At 37.3% G+C, this 18132-nt stretch overlaps 1 protein-coding gene across 1 annotated transcript in view; it reads right to left on the bottom strand.

Annotated features, from left to right (window-relative positions):
* Positions 1-18132, bottom strand: part of LOC127648767 (protein Niban 1-like) — a 34708-nt gene that overhangs the window by 4038 nt on the left and 12538 nt on the right. The window contains exons 3-12 of the mRNA XM_052133522.1: positions 16403-16531; positions 16189-16303; positions 14942-15106; positions 11681-11796; positions 8558-8662; positions 6558-6720; positions 2948-3135; positions 2515-2661; positions 441-551; positions 216-323 (exon numbers count right to left, since the gene is read on the bottom strand). Coding sequence (XP_051989482.1) covers positions 216-323; positions 441-551; positions 2515-2661; positions 2948-3135; positions 6558-6720; positions 8558-8662; positions 11681-11796; positions 14942-15106; positions 16189-16303; positions 16403-16531 — 1347 coding nt within the window. The remainder of the gene's footprint in view (positions 1-215; positions 324-440; positions 552-2514; positions 2662-2947; positions 3136-6557; positions 6721-8557; positions 8663-11680; positions 11797-14941; positions 15107-16188; positions 16304-16402; positions 16532-18132) is intronic.

The following is an 18132-nucleotide window of genomic DNA, read 5'->3' as shown; positions in this document are numbered from 1 at the left end:
GGGATGAAATGATGATGAGTAAATTATGAGAATTTTCATTTTTGTGTGAACTATCCCTTTAAGTGTTGTATTACTCTCTGTAAAAATGCTGAGTGATCCAGGTCAGTAGAGTTATTCTAGTAAATAAAAACTTGCCTAGAACAACTCTACAAGTCAGAGAATGATTAAAAACAATCTACTAAACAATCATTCTTTAACAAATGAATGGTGCGTACAGTTTTGCAAGCAGGGGCCAGGTTTCTCATGATAGCAGGCAGAGTGATGTCAACTAGGGCCTCCTGGAATATCTTCTTCCTCACAGTGCTGCTGTCATAGTCAAATTGCTAAATGGAATAAAGAAAGTTACCATAATGCATTTGTGATATTTATTATTTTATTGACAAAATTACATTCTGCTGTATTGCTTATGTATTAACTTTGTAAATGCAGGCAAAGCTGACCTTAAGGACACGTAGCTTGGCTTTCTCCATAACTGAGGCCTGTTTATCAGGTTTATCCATTAAGGCAGACTGAAGTAGCAGCTTAAAAGTGTACACGGCATTCTCCGTCAGCTAAAGCATGCGGAAAAGAACAAGGAACAAAAATGCATGTAGGGGGAACCAATGTTTATGACAGTTTATGAGACAAAACTTTATTTCTGGTGGAGTATACTATGAAACTGCAACATTGTATTGCATAGTATACTGTAAAAACCTTAATACAGTTAGAGTTAACCATTTATGCAATTCATGTTGAGTCAGACCCTTTCAAGAACTAATCATAGATCACTTTAGTTAAACTGCAGTAACCATGGGAGGCACTGTTTAACCGTAGCTTAACTGCACTTATGCGCTTGCGACTCGTGATTGCAGCTGTGTCAATAGAGTCTGAAAATGCGAAAATAGTCTTGGTGAGATATTAGAAACTGTGTTGAAACTTGGTCTATCCAGATGAGGTATGTACCAAATATTAGGATATATAACAATGAAAATATTGTGCTTGAGAATTTTGCAAACTTTAAGTTATGAGCGAGAACATATGCATTTTTGTTAAACTCACGATTCCATGAACATCGCAAACTTTTGCAAATCAAGCCTATTTACAGCCTGCTATATTCTGAACTAATTTAAAACGCATGAAGAATGAATAATATGCTTCAAAATTCTCAATTGGACACAATGCTCATCAAACTAGAAAGCCGAAAGGGACAAAAATTGTGTCTCTTTTAAATCGCGTTTTAGTGTTAAAAGCACGCAACTTCTGACCTTTGAGGATATCTAAAGCTGAGCAGAGTTGGGTAAGTTACTTAAAAATAGTAATCAACTACAAATTACTAATTGTTTATCTAAAAGATTGTAATCAGATTACTTTAATAATTACTAAATTGGAAAGTAATCACATTACTAATTACTTACTTTAAGTTCCTTCCTAAAACTGGAGTGGTGGTGGTGTAGTGGTCTAATGCACATAACTGGTAAACTGGTAATCAGAAGGTCGCTGGTTCGATCCCCACAGCCACCACCATTGTGTCCTTGAGCAAGGCACTTAACTCCAGGTTGTTCCAGGGGGATTGTCCCTGTAATAAGTGCACTGTCGCTTAGGATAAAAGCGTCTGCCAAATGCATAAATGTAAATGTTAAACACTTTTCCACTCAACAAATTGAAAATGATGTCTATATTTCTTTCTTGTTCATTTTACACACAAGTCATACACTCAGCACCTCACATGACTCGTTACAGGACCATAACTCATGTGTTCTACATAAATAATATATTAGAAATACGCATAACCCTATAATGTACTTAAAAGCAATTAAATTATGTAAAAGTTAGTAACTGGAATCTTATTACAAAAATGTAACTGTAATGCATTTCACTACTTTTTTGACTAAAAAGTGATTACAGTAACTAATTACTGGATTATTGGATTACACCCAAAACTGAAGTTGTGACAAAAGTTTAGCTTTAGAATTATTTAAAGATTTACTTCATAAAAAGTACCGCACACATGTAAGATAAAAGTGTATTATATTTCAATGTTTTATTAAAAGATGGCTTCATACCTGTACTATGTATATACAGAAGGCTGGGCTAAGCCCTGAATGTCCACTGACACTAGAACCGTTCTTGCCAGTAACCATGTTTTTATTTTTATTTTTGTAGGAATCACGATTTTAAAAAACATTGTACATGTGCCACAAATTAACTATGGAGTTACTAAAGTAAAAACAAAATGTGGCTGAATTATTTTATTACAATGGTTATGGTTTTCCTGTATTATTATTACTATGGATTTACTACAAATATCATGGTTACTATGTGGTTACTGTAGTAAATCCATGATAAATACTTGTGGTTAATGTGGTTTTCCTATGTGCAAATTCCACAGTTGAAAAATGGTTACTGTAGTAAATCCATGGTACATTTCATAAAGGATATGCTGTTTCAAAGCTTGAAGATGACACCTCTAAAAGCCCTACCAAGTCTTAAAACGCTTAACAATGAGCTGCGAGTGACAGTCCCACTGAGGCCCACCTGCTGCATTTGACCCTGGGTGCTGTGAACTACTCGTGTTGAGTTGGAGAACTTAAAGCGATTGCGTAGTTCCTGGAGCTGTTCATTCAAAATGTTCACATGCTGGTAACAGTCCTCCATCCGGTCACGACACACCTGCTCCAGAGCCTTAGAGTACAAGGGCAGTCATGAGTCATAAGTATCATAAGAACTATAGGGAGCTGAGAGTCTGCATGTTTATGAGTTCAGATGATCGTTATTCCAACATGATCTTATAACATTAGCTCTGTGGTTCAAAATTCCACTCAATGGAAAAGTTGACCTTATTTGCCTCAAGTGCTTTGCAATAGCCTTGGCCAGGACATCTTGAAATCAGCAGATAAATAATCACTTTAAGGATTTCAGAATAAGCACTAATATACTGTATATTCTTAGATGTACAGCAATCTCTTACTGTTTGAAATTCCTCTGTGACTCCCCCCTGAGGGAAATCCTTGCAGAATCGGGTCAACTCATCCTCCAACAGCAACCTCACGGCCTGGAAACCTGCGCTGACTGGACCCATCAGCTCCTCCAGGATAGAGGCAAGGTATGGGGCGACACTCTCTGAACTGTATTTCATGGCTGGCTCTGATACCAAAGCTTAAAACACAAACATATAGATGGTTAAAAAAGGAACAATACAGCATGAAGATCCAGTGCATTTAGAAAGTATTCAGACTCCTTCATTTTTTTCACATTTTGTTATGTTGCAGCTTTATGCTAAAATGCTTTAAATATTTTTTTTTCCATATCAATCTACACTCCATACCCCATAATGGCAAAGAAAAAAAACTTTGCAAATTTCTTAAAAAGAAAAACTGAGGGGCCTGGGTAGCTCAGTGGTAAAGACGCTGGCTACCACCCCTGGAGTTCGCTAGTTAGAATCCCAGGGTGTGCTGAGTGACTCCAGCCAGGTCTCCTAAGCAACCAAATTGGCCTGGTTGTTAGGGAATGTAGAATCACATGGGGTACCCTTGTGGTCGCTATAATGTGGTTCATTCTCAGTGGGGCACGTGGTGAGTTGGGCATGGATGCAGTGGAGGATGGCGTGAAGCCTCCACACGCACTATGTCTCTGTGTCAATGCGCTCAACAAGACACGGTTGGCGGCCTCAGATGCGGAGGCAGCTGAGATTCATCCTCCGCCACCTGGATTGAGTCACTACGTGACCATGAGGACTTGGGCATGCCAAATTGGGAGGAAAAGGGCCAAAAAAAAAAGACATTTCACAGTAGAGGAACAGGGAGACATAAAAAAAAAGTTCACAGCTGATTTTTTATTTTAGCGTCTCACTTTTTAGCAATCTCCTCAACAACAAAAACACACACACACACATGTCTGGATCTCTATTTTCCTCTGAGCTGCATCATTTTTTTTGGCTGCATCGAAGTTTCCCAAGAGTACAGTGGACTCAATAATTCTTAAATGGAATACGTTTGAAACAACCAGGACTCTTTCTAGAGCTGGCCGCCTGGACCAGGTGAGCAATTGGGGAAGAAGGGCCTTGGTAAGAGAGGTGACAAAGAACCTGATGGTCACTCTGGTTGAGGTCTAGAGATCATGTGTGGAGATGGGTGAAACTTGCAGAAGGACAACCATCACTGCAACACTCCACTGATAACAGCCTCTCCTCAGTGCAAGACACATAAAAAAAGCACCTGAATGATTCTCAGACTCTGAGAAACAAGTTTCTCTGGTCTGATGAAACGAAGATTGAACTGTTTGGCCTCAATTCCAAGCGCCGTGTCTGGAGGAAACCAGGCACTGCTCATCACTTGCACAATACCATCCCAACAGTGAAGCATGGTGGTGGTAGCATAATGCTGTGGGGGACTGTCAGGGTTGAAGGACAGCTGAACGCAGCAAAATAAAGAGACATTCTTGATGAAAGCTTGGTCTAGAGCACTCAAGACCTCAGACTGGGCCAAAGGTTCACCTTCCGACAGGACAATGACCCTAAGCACACAGCCAAGACAACGCAAGAGTGCCTTAGGGAAAACTCTGTGAATGTTCTTGAGTGGTCCAGCCAGAGCCCAGACTTGAACCCAATAGAACATCTCTTGAGAGACCTGAAAATGGCTGTCCACTGACGGTCCCCATCTAACCTGACAGAGCTTGAGAGGATCTGCAGAGAAAAATGTCAGAAAATACCCAAATCCAGGTGTGCAACGCTTGTCGCATCATACTCAAAAAGACTTGAGGCTGTAATTGCTTCCAAACCTGCTTCAACTAAGTACTGAGTTAAGGTTAATACTTATGTCAATGTGATATTTAAATTTTTTCTTTTTAATACATTTGTAAAGTTAGCAAAAATCTGTTTTTTGCTTTGTCATTATGGAGTATGGAATATAGATTGATGTAAAAATAAATAATTTAAAGCATTTTCGCATAAGGCTGCAACATAAAATGTGAAAAAATACTTTCAGTAGATGCACTGTAGATTTGTTGATCCTTTAAGTACATTTTGTTTAAACAAAAGTTGCTGTTTAATTTCATGTTTACTAATGTTTAGTAAAGTGAGTATTCAGATTAGATTACCTAAAAAGTGTCATCTAAATTATTACATTACTTTAGTTGTGTAATTTGTAATTAACACCGAATTAACCTCCTGAAACCCGAGCATGACTGCTGTGTGCATTTTTCATTTCCCTTTTTGATTTATAACTAGTAGCACCTAGTAAACATGCCCAAAAAAAGATTTTCTAGAGCAAATCGTTTTCCTAAAAATGTATGTCCACCTCTGTGGACAGCGGGATTAAGTTGTGAAATTTTAAATAATTCCAAGCTATAGAAAGTCATATATTTTAGTAAAATTGTTTATTATGGTAACTATCAAAGTACTGATTACCACTGTGTCATTTCTGCCCAACATGTTGAGTGGTCCAAACATAATTTGCAGCCTTACACTGAACTTTTGACAGGAACTTATAATTGAATTAGTATTGAATGCACTTTGCTTCATAGGAGAGATATAGGATGCTCCCTTGCTCCCTATTAAGTGAATTACTTAATCTCTAGTGTGCTGTCTGTCTGCACTGGTCTCAGAACAGTTCGAAATGCACCTTATTTTCATCTGAACTCTATAGAAAACCTCTGAGAGCAAAAACATTTTCTCAGTGTAAAAATGCATTGTTAATATAGGACTTACAATGAAAACCTTTTGCTATTGTCCACTGTACATTGTGTTTAGCAGCGTGACATTTGGCAATAAATCATTCAAATTGTAAAAATGGCACATCGGATGAAACTAGAGACTCTTTAGACTCAAACAGGTTTCAATGTTAAAACGTAATTGGTTTTCTTTTCCGGATGTAGTTTTGATGCCATTTATACAAAAGACAAATAACGCTGTGGTTGGCACAATGTTGTTTTGTCACATGATTTTGTAAGTTGAAAGTTTAACCCGTCAGTTTAAATAGCGAAGCTATAGCACATAGCGAAGTTTGAAGGAATATGTAACTAACAGTTAGAATTGTCCCTGGTCTCCCCTACATAATTCTACAAACCATATAGAGAATTAACAAGTTCATTGGTTCATATTGTCCTGGGTGTATTAAGGTAAACAGATTTGGTGTGCTGTCAAAAATGGCGGGGCACGAGCACTGGACTGAGCTTGGGCTCTGAGGACTCCCTGGACTATATGAATAAAGCAAGAAATAAAAAAGACAATTTTGAAATAATAATTGGTATAGGGAGATGGGGAGTTGTAGGGATGCCAGATGAATCATCACTAGTGCCAGGGAAGGAACCACTTATATATCCTTGGGATATGATTGGCAGGCCTAAACAAGCTCCTCCCAAACTTTCGTTTGGAACTTCATTTATATATAATCCATCCATCCATCCATCCATCCATCCATCGTCAACCACTTATCCTGTATACAGGGTCGCAGGGGGCTGGAGCCTATCCCAGCTAACATTGGGTGAAAGGCGGGGGACACCCTGGACAGGTCGCCAGTCCATCGCATAATATTACATATAAAACTGAAACACTGTATAGACACATTCTAGTATGTCCATACCTTGCAGTTTCATTTCCAGAAATGTTTGTGAGTTGGTGATCTGGTCCATGTCTGAGCGTATGAGTGCCTCCTGCTGTTTGGTGGCATCTCTGCATTCATTTTTCAAACTCTCTAGTCCCTCTCGCAGCTGTTCCTGCACAAGCTCATATGTTGCTTCCACTGTCTAAACACACAGATAAACAAAAATAAAAAAACATTTACATCCTAAAATTTGCCACCGTAAACCCACTTCATGAACACAGAGCTGCCTTTGTCTAGATTTTTCCTGATGGCAGAAAGAATGGTTGCCCCTTCCAACTGTTACAGGACATGAAGGGAGAATTATGTTTCATGTACTTTTAGTGATTTGGATGAAGATGCTACAACAATGAGAAGGCCAGAAAAACAAACCACAAAAAAGCTAAAGATAAAACTGATTTGTGTCATTTCTTTATATATGATTATATATATCATTTTTTTAATATTTAAAGATAACTATGTATAATTATTTCATCATTATATATTGAATTATTGTTAAATGAGGGGCTTTCTCAGCAAATATTTGTATGTACGATTAATTGTGATTAATTAATCAGGACACCATGTAATTAATTCGATTAAAAATTTTAATCGATTGACAGCGCTAAAAATAACCATTAATTATTACATAGGCTATATATGGTAATCCTAGATAATGTGTTAACTTGAACATTACTACACTCATTTTAGCAATTCAATGCTTAAAAGTTTATTGTGTATTGTGTATGTATTAGTTTATTAATTCATTTTCATAGTAGCCTAATCAAAGGAACATTAATAAGATCTATACGTTTAAATACATATAGAACATCAAGTTACCATACAATGGTTCTTAGCTGTTCTGTGCACTATGCCATCAAGCAGGCTTGGGGATTAACAGAATACATGTAATGGGATTACGTATTTAAAATACAAAATATAAGTAACTGTATTCCACTACAGTTACAATTTATATAATTGGTAATTTAAATAGTTACATTCAAAAAGTATTTTGATTACTAAAAGATTACTTTGCACTTTATTGTCATTTGTTTAATTTAATATTTTCTCCTTTTCAGATGGAAAACATGTATACATATAAATGATGTGATCCAAAGTGCATTTGAACAGCAGTGAAACACTTTCTGATGATGTGTTACATTCATACGAGTGGACAGAAAAGTTTGAAGTAAGTTTGGAGCAGAAGAAATAGAAATAAACCTTGTGTAATTTGTCATCTTTACGCTAAACTAAAATGCTATTTCTAGCCATTTTACATGCATGTTACTAGCACGATCATGTTTTTTATCAAGAAAATCCACGTTGGATAATAGTTTCTTTTTTCTAGTAAGACCTTTGATATTAGGGCAAAAATCATATTCTTGATCATTATTTTTGTATTGTTTTCCTGTAAAAAAAATATCTAAAATTCCTTAAAATAAGATCAGTTTGATTTATCTTGTTTTAGAAACAACACTGCATGAGATATTTAGGTTTTTCAGAGAATGTATTTTTAACTTGTGTATTTTGTCTTACTGTACTGGCAATTTTTATAGTCAAAACAAGTGATGAAGTAGTAATCCAAAGTATTTTCAATACATTACTGACCTTGAGTAATTTAACAGAATATGTTATAAAGGACATTTTACAAGCATGAATTCTGTAATCTGGAGTGGAATACATTTCAAAAGTAACCCTCCCAACAAAAATCATATATTTACATTTATATATATATATATAAATGTAAATATATGATTTTTAGAAACCGGGTGAATTTTCTTTTTGAAGGGGGGGTCCATCATAAATTCACAGTATGCCCACCTCTTCAGACACTACTACACCACTAGGAAGCTAGAATAAGTGGATATGAAACAATGGAGGAAAAAAAGACTTCATCTTTATACAAAATATTGCTTGACTGTGACATACAACACATAAGTGAACTGCCTGAGACGTTGAAGAAGTCTAAGAATAGAAGTGTGGAGTAGGCTAATCTCACTGACCGCAAACCACACCCTCTTCCTCTCTGGCTTCTTTCCCTTTAGTTTGGGCAACAGCTCTGTCTGCAAGGAGGGCAGTAACTCCTCCATCACCAGGTAAGCCAGCACCTGCAGAGAGACAGAGGGAGTCACGATTGGATAAAGGAAGGTTGGCGTCATAGCAGGGGCTCATGGCAGAATGAAAATTGTAATGACACAGGACTGAGTCACAAACACAAAATATCCACATTAACTCTTTCCCCGCCAGCGTTTTTAAAAAAAAGTTGCCAGCCACCGCCAGGGTTTTTGACGATTTTCGCTAAAATTTAATGGCCCGCAGAATATTTTCTTCCATGAATATATGAAGATGCTATATATCAAAATAAAGATCTGAGCCTCTGCTTTTAGGCAAAAAAAACTATTTTATTTTATCTTCATTTGTTCTTTTTTTATTGCCACTTGAACAGAGGTAGGTTTTGTCAAAAACAACATTTCGGACAAAAAGCTGAGAAAAAGGCATTTTTATCAAACAAGTGCTTTAGTATTAGTATGGTGTTCCACTTCTTCACGTTTGAGACGATCGCAGTCTGTTTCTTTGATCAAAGAGTTGCGTACTCTTTCAAAACATGCGTGCGGGTCTTCCTTACCGTATACCACCTAAAACACGGATACCCGGAAAATTCCTTGTTTGGAGGGGAAAGAGTTAAGGAAAAGTAAAAAAGTTGAATCATTGGGTTGTTGTCATTATGTCATAACAATAAATCAGTCTGCAGACTTCAAGTATTTACAACAGAGTTGTGGTTATTAAATGCTACTGTATGTGGATCCTAAGTTGTAATGAATGAGCCAGAAAACAAGTAGGCCTATCTGTCAGGTCATAATGATTTAAATATGATTTAAAATGTCTTATAACATGGCTCTCTTGAATACTTGATTTTGAATGGCCAATCTGCCATGATATATTTAAAAAATATATATTTTGATCAACCACTAAACCGTATAGACAACTGATTGTTGTTTCATGCAATTCAATTTCACGTCATTCGTGTATCATTTCACTTTCTTTTTCTTCTTACATAATAAAGTAAAATAATTTAAACTCAAATCAATATTCATGTTCATTTAGTATTTTTTTTTAGTGTGTCAGGGTTTGTTTTCCCATACATTATTCCCTTACATACAGTCCGGGTTTTACAATTGTTAGCTTTATACTATGCTAAAATGCTATTTCTAGCCATTTTACATGCACGTTACCAGGAAAATTCACGTTGGATCAAAATTTCTTTTTTTTTTCTAGTAATACCTTTGATATTAGGGCAAAAATCGTATTCTTGATAATAATGTTTGTATTGTTTTCCTGTAAAATTATCTAAAAATCCTTAAAACAAGATCAATTAGATTAATCTTGTTTTAGAAACAACACTGCATAAGATATTTAGGTTTAGTCAGAGAATGTATTTTTAACACGTGTATTTTGTCTTACTGTACTAGCAGAGTTTTTATAGTCAAAACAAGTAAAACAAATCTACCAGTGCTGAAGAAGTAATCCAAAGTATTTACAATACATTACTGACCTTGAGTAATCTAACGGAATAACTTACAAATGACATTTTACAGCATGTATTCTGTAATATGTAGTGAAATACATTTCAAAAGTAACCCTGCATACAGTATAACAATATACATATCAGCCGATCACAAGCTTTGTTTGCTTTGTTGCTTTGAGTTCCTACATAAACACCTTTACACCAAATTAGGGTTGAATATATGATTTAACAATAGTAAGAGGAAGGCAGGGGTGTTTCCTTAAGTGGCTACAGGACATCCTGTGAGAGATCCTGCTGTGATCTCAAGATTTTATTTAAACAGGCCCTAACAATGGGGACTAACAAGAACAGCATATAAATAATTTGTTCTGCTTGCTTGCTAGGGCATGTGTCACTGTTATTTTTGCTCACATTTAGGATTAGAGGTTAGTTCTTCTAATTATTTTGCCTGAAGGATAATAAAACAAGCTAAAAAGCTCACTCAGTAATATTTGTTTATGTTGTCTTGGATTTACACTGACACCTAGTGGCGGGGATGTAGCATCATTCAAATGTTATAGTTTTCTGTTACTAAATCCATTGTAGAAATTCAATATTAACAGTCAAGCCATGATTAATTTAATCCATGAGTGAAAGTGTCCGATAACTGTGCGGTTAACAGTCATGTGATCCAAACATGGCAGCCCCCATGAGGGGACCCTCTCCATGTAGGATAAAATAGCTTTTTTAAGGATACTGGTGTGACTGGAGTCTTCATCTTATGTGATAGCTCATAGTTTTACACTTACGTTTTTATGAGTAACATGTTTTTAATGAGGAAAAAATTATTGAGTCACTTTAAAATGATAGACTTGCATTAAAGGGGGGACCCAAGCCATATTTTTTAGGAACCAGAAAATTCTGTCATCTGTTACTCACCCTCATGTTTTTTCAAACCTGTATGACTATGTTTCTTCAATGAAACACAAAAGCAGATAGAAAGCACTGGCAGTATGTTAGTCTCAGTCACCATTCACTAATATGGCATCTGTTTTCCATACCATGAATGTATGGTGACTAAGGCTACATACAGATATGATGTTCCAAGCATCTTGGAGAAGTTACTACAGTTCTATATATTTAAGATTTCTGAATTGCTTCTATCTCTTCACGTAATCCCAGACTGACACAATAATGTTGAGATCCAGTCTCTCTGTTGCAGGACTCCTTGTTTTAGTTCTATTCTATTCTATTTGCAAAAGGAATGTTTCAAAATCTAAAATGTATATTTTCTATTGTCACACTATAGAAGAGGATATAAATAACCATTTTATGACAATTGTTTTTGTGACGTCTGCCTTAATCACACAGCCTATAAAAAGGTTCCAGTTAATCTATCTCTGTCTGTCTACCCCTCTTACAGAGCATAATGTCAGTGATCTGGATTAAGGAGAAAATATACTTATTTGGATTGTGGTCACTTCATCAAGTATGACTCATCTGTGTCATTTAAAAGAAGTAGACACTGTGTTTCTGGTTCTCTGGTGTTGCACTGGCTTTTGTGTGGAGTTAAAACGTGCTTGTGAGGACTGATAGAGAAATGGTAAACTAGGAGGCCCACCTGCAAGTCAGTGCCCACCAGCATCTCCCATGATTCATAATGACCCTTTTCCTGTCTGTAGAAGTGAATGGCCTTCAGGAAAGCCTGCACTTCACAGGTCATACTCTTCAGATAATCTTGTGAGAGAGACAAAAAGAAAGAGAGACAGAGATAATCTCATTCAATTGTTCTACAGATCTTTGGTTGGACTCACTAAATTGATTGTGTAATACATTTTATTATGTAAGCTTTTCTTAGAAAGTTCTCTTTTGTGGTTGAAGTGACAGTTGTGACCAACAAAAACTATATTATATAGAACTGTCTTAAAATTAGCAAGCAGGCCATTAGGCGATCAGTTGAAAATTGTGATTTCCACTACCGATTTATTTTATTTAGCTAAAAAGAAAACCAATTGACAATGACATTATGTTTTAAGTCGCAATCCATTTTACTTATATAATCTGATGTTTTTCCAAGTGTAACGAGATATTCAACAATGTAAATGAAGGGTGGGCAGGGACATCAGACTGCAGGTAATGATGGACCTGAGTAACAGTAGCCCTCACTGGAGGGGGGACTCACAGAAATGCTTAATTGATATTCCATCATATAATCATTTGTGATATATTGTAACAACATTCAAAAGAAAAAGGTGCAGAGAAAGAGTGGCAGGCGGCAGACAATTTCTGAGTTTTTTTTACAGAAGAAAAGTAAGCCATCCCTGTCAACGTAGCTACTTAGGTGAATATTTGTTTGATATTCATGAAAACATTGTCCAAAATTAACACTTTAAATACAGTGCACTTATTACAGGAGCAATCCCCCCAGAGCAACCTGGAGTTAAGTGCCTTGCTCAAGGACACGATGGTGGTGACTGTGGGGATTGAACGGGCAACCTTTTGCTTTAAAGTTCTGTGCTTTAACTCACTACACAACCACCACTCCACTTAGTAGGTCCTTGTGGTGGGCTGGTTACTCACCTCAATACAAGTGGCTGAGGACAAGCTTTAGTTGCCTCCGCTTCTGAGACAGTCAATCCACACATCTTATCATGTAGCTTACTATGCATGACACTGCGGAGACTCACAGCACGTGGAGACTCATGCTACTCACCGCAATCCACACACAACTTACCACGTGCCCCAAGAGCAAGAACCACTTAATCGTTGCGTTTAGATGCGTTGTCTATTTAAAGAGACAGTAAAGATTTAGCATGTGTTCTGAGTACCAATGTAAATAATTGTAAATAGAACAATTTAAGCTTGTAAAAAACGATATATTCAAAATAATAAATGCAGTTTCCAGACATTTATTGAGGGAATATAATGAATTTATATACAACCAATATGATGAAAAAGTGACAAAATAAATTTTTTAATATTAATATTTTCATTGTACCTAGAAGGGGTTATCTAAAAGATTAGAAGTTCCCTTCATAACTAACAGCATGAGCTGAGAAATCATGTATTTTATATTTAAGTTAAATGGACATTGTAACAAAAATATAGCTACTGTATACGAATCCATATCGAATAAAATCGAATCGACAGATTATGAATCAGAACCAAATCGAATCTGGAAACATGTAACAATATCAAGACCTAATTTTAAATTAATTTCTAACCCAGTGTAAATATCAGTTAGCATGTTAAGACTTTCTAAAACTACCTGAGAGCAAATGTCTCAGGATAGACTGAACAACATGGCACTCTTCTCATTTCAGAAATGTTATGGTGAATTTGCCAACAAGAAAACTCCTAAATAATTTATTTTGCTAGTAGGCTTTTAAAATGTATTTCTTGATTCAAATTTGCATTTGAAAATAAAATGTTAGGAAATAACACTTAAATATCCATCTAAAACGTTTATATTGGATATCGCTACAGGGTCCGGGGGCCCAAACAAAGTTCTGTGCAAGGGGCCCAAAATTTGGTTCTATGCCCCTGAGGGTGGGACTCGATTTTAACCATCAGAATTGACTATATAATGAAAAGTGGGCATTACATACCAGAATGGAACCAAGTGGTTGGAGAGGAGGGGTTGAGAAATAAGAGCTGTATTGGTGATTTTAGCCAAAGGGCAAAGTTGTTTTATATGCACAGCAAATTATTACATTTTGATGAAAGACTTAAAGACAAATATGTTTTTCTTTGAAATAACATACATCAATGATCACAATAAAGCCAGGAACATGCACAGTATTACTAAAGTAACATATTTACTAAAGTAAATGTGATTAATTTTGACGTAATAAATAATAATTCTCTCATCATTTACTCAACCTCATTCTTCTGCTGAACACAAATGAAGATTATAAGAAGAATATCTTAGCTCTGTAGGTCGATACAATTCAAGTGAATGGTGGCCATTCATTGTATGGACCTACAGAGCAGACCTACTATCCCTTTAAATTATACATCTAGTGCTAAGGTGTGAAAACAGATTCTAGGTTGTATGACAGTTTTTAGCTTGTGGCGTGCAGTTTCATGCTCTGCAGAGACCATGCAACCACTAAGTGGCAAGCTGATGAGCCCTTCCCCACATGCAGGAAGAGAGCTTTGCAATTCTGGATATTATTAGTGTATCACCATGACCACCAAAGAAAAACAGAAGCAAACGGATGAGAAAGCAGTGGTCCCCACATGTAGCTTGTGTCCTCTGGTCAGCCATATTGCTGTTATAGAGCAAGTGCTTATATGTTGATTTTGGGTGGGTGCAAAAAAGTGTTAGTCACAAAAGAATTCAAATAGGAAATTTTCCAGGGGTTAAAATAATTTCATCTTTGGTCTGTTGATCACAAACAGGAAGTCAAATATGCACTCTGACTCTGACGCCGGGTTCACAATTCCTCCGTGAGCTAGGCGTGAGTGGCGTGTTTTCGTTTCAGCGGCCGTATTAACAGGTGACACCAATTACACTCACTCAAGCGTGAGTCATGAGGAGAAGCGTCCCAGACGTGGCAGTGAGCGGCTAGTTTCGGCATGGAGTCTATTTTTGCTGCGTGGCTCACTCTGAACTCAGCGGCTCTGGGTGCAGTACAACACTAAAATAGCTAATTATGACCTCATTAAAGAAAACATTTGCCGTAGGACCCCATAGATAACTTTATTTCATACGCAGAGGCGCTGCTGTTCTCACAGAAGAGATGTGGGCAATGTGAACGTCCAACGTGACCGCCCCTTCATGCCACACTCATGAAGGATGTGTGAACCTGGCATGAGGTAGTGTCAGTAACAAAAACATCCTGGTTATGATCATTTGTTTTGAGTGGAGAGCAGTTACCTTGGTTCTGATGGCGAATGCAGTCATTCAATATTGAGACAAAGCGGGCTCGTTTCTCTTCTTGCTGGAAACAGAAGTAGTAGTCTCGTCTGTAAGGCAGTCTCAGGTACACAGGAAGAGGACCAGGAACCACCACCAGAGGGACAGAGGACTCTTCTTTACATCCTAAACAACACGCAAACATTTATTCAAACTGGGTGAGAGACATGGACAGGAATTTAGAGTACATGTAGTTTCCATCCCAGAATGAAAAGTACTTTCTCAGACTGGCAATGCTCTTATCCAATAAAGCTGTTCAGCTTGTAATCAAATACCCAGAATCTAATTCACCATGGGTTCCCTCAGGATTTTCCTATGGGTTTTTATAATAAGGTTTTTGAACTTATGTGTAAATTTAGGTCTTTGGTAAACATTACTTGACGATACATGGATGTTTTGTTCGACAACATAAATTACACACAGTTATACCTCAAATGTAATTTTTTACCCGTATTGAATTACATACTTTTTTTAAACGCACGGCAGCTTCAAAAATTCCATTAGAGGTGTGACTGTGTAATTTATGTTGTAGAACAAAACGTCCATGAATCGTCAAGTAATGTTTATTACAGACCTTATTTTACACATATTGTAAGTAAAAACATTATAAAAACCCATAGGAAAATCCAGAGAGAACCCATGGCAAATTAGACTTCTGGGTTCACCTACAAATTGGCATCATGGCTGAACATTTCTATTGGCTGCCTGCATGCAAATTTCAAATGTTGGGCCGCCCAGTCCACATGGAAGTTAAGTCATGTACTGTAGACAAGGTAGGCCTACCGGGTTGATACAATGAGCATTCTCGACCATTAGTGAATTACTGGATTTGCCAATGTTTGCCAGAATAATGGCATCAAATCATTGAAAGGTAAGGAGTACTTTTTGTTTATGGAATTAAGCAAGTAAACAAGAAATCCACAAGCAGAATTTTATATTATGCATTTGTCTGAGTAATGTCAGTGAAATTATCTTTATTTATTACTTTGGATGGACAGAAATTCTGATGATAAATCTTGTTTTAACAAAATCATCCCAGTCTATTTTGGGGGTTTTAACAATTTTAGATAAGCCCGTCACTAAACTGCACATAAAAACAATACAAATTGTGGTTAATCAAATAGTATAAGGTGCAAAGTAAACCCGACATCATACCGATAGTCAAAAGTCTGGTTATGCAAGACCAGACGAAAAGTAGCAAAACCCACCATTAGGATCAGGCAAGGCCTTGTCTACGACAGCATTGTATTTCTCCTCTGAAGTCAACACAGCGCCACCTGTTGGAAGGAGTTTGTGGCGTGCAGGTGTTCCCTTTGTAAAAGTCTGGATGCACAAAATATTACTGCATCATATCACCTACAATATATTTATGTATTAATTAAATTGATTTAATGTAAATGAACAAAGAAAACTTTTGAAAACCTCTTGGCTATCATGTAGCTCCAGGCTATAGTCAGCACAGACTACAACAAATCTCTCTCTCCACTTCCTGTTGTCATCAAAGTAAAGCATGCTGTCCTTATACAGGACCTCAGTGGCCTGCAGAGGCTCCTGTGAAGTGACAAGTACCAATTTCAGAAACTAAAAGTTATATTATCTACTATACAATAACTTTTTATAAATGCTGCTGCTAACTTTGCAAAATTTGTAAAAGCATTAATCAATGGTGTGCTACAGTATTAGCTGAAATTTCCTGTGGCTGAAAAATATATATTTGAAATCTTCCTTTTGATTTGGCAGTTACATACAGTGAGGAAAATAAGTATTTGAACACCCTGCTATTTTGCAAGTTCTCCCACTTAGAAATCATGGAGGGGTCTGAAATTGTCATCGTAGGTGCATGTCCACTGTGAGAGACATAATCTAAAAAAAAAAATCCAGAAATCACAATGTATGATTTTTTAACTATTTATTTGTATGATACAGCTGCAAATAAGTATTTGAACACCTGTCTATCAGCTAGAATTCTGACCCTCAAAGACCTGTTAGTCTGCCTTTAAAATGTCCACCTCCACTCCATTTATTATCCTAAATTAGATGCACCTGTTTGAGGTCGTTAGCTGCATAAAGACACCTGTCCACCCCATACAATCAGTAAGAATCCAACTACTGACATGGCCAAGACCAAAGAGCTGTCCAAAGACACTAGAGACAAAATTGTACACCTCCACAAGGCTGGAAAGGGCTATGGGGAAATTGCCAAGCAGCTTGGTGAAAAAAGGTCCACTGTTGGAGCAATCATTAGAAAATGGAAGAAGCTAAACATGACTGTCAATCTCCCTCGGACTGGGGCTCCATGCAAGATCTCACCTCGTGGGGTCTCAATGATCCTAAGAAAGGTGAGAAATCAGCCCAGAACTACATGGGAGGAGCTGGTCAATGACCTGAAAAGAGCTGGGACCACCGTTTCCAAGGTTACTGTTGGTAATACACTAAGACGTCATGGTTTGAAATCATGCATGGCACGGAAGGTTCCCCTGCTTAAACCAGCACATGTCAAGGCCCGTCTTAAGTTTGCCAATGACCATTTGGATGATCCAGAGGAGTCATGGGAGAAAGTCATGTGGTCAGATGAGACCAAAATAGAACTTTTTGGTCATAATTCCACTAACTGTGTTTGGAGGAAGAAGAATACCATCCCTACTGTGAAGCATGGGGGTGGTAGCATCATGCTTTGGGGGTGTTTTTCTGCACATGGGACAGGGCGACTGCACTGTATTAAGGAGAGGATGACTGGGGCCATGTATTGCGAGATTTTGGGGAACAACCTCCTTCCCTCAGTTAGAGCATTGAAGATGGGTCGAGGCTGGGTCTTCCAACATGACAATGACCCGAAGCACACAGCCAGGATAACCAAGGAGTGGCTCTGTAAGAAGCATATCAAGGTTCTGGCGTGGCCTAGCCAGTCTCCAGACCTAAACCCAATAGAGAATCTTTGGAGGGAGCTCAAACTCCGTGTTTCTCAGCGACAGCCCAGAAACCTGACTGATCTAAAGAAGATCTGTGTGGAGGAGTGGGCCAAAATCCCTCCTGCAGTGTGTGCAAACGTTTGACCTCTGTAATTGCAAACAAAGGCTACTGTACCAAATATTAACATTGCTTTTCTCAGGTGTTCAAATACTTATTTGCAGCTGTATCATACAAATAAATAG

The sequence above is a fragment of the Xyrauchen texanus genome, chromosome 9 (genome assembly GCF_025860055.1).
Source record: "Xyrauchen texanus isolate HMW12.3.18 chromosome 9, RBS_HiC_50CHRs, whole genome shotgun sequence".
NCBI lineage: Eukaryota > Metazoa > Chordata > Actinopteri > Cypriniformes > Catostomidae > Xyrauchen > Xyrauchen texanus.
The sequence above is the reverse complement of the archived record's forward strand: the minus strand, read 5'-3'. Positions and strand labels throughout refer to the sequence as shown.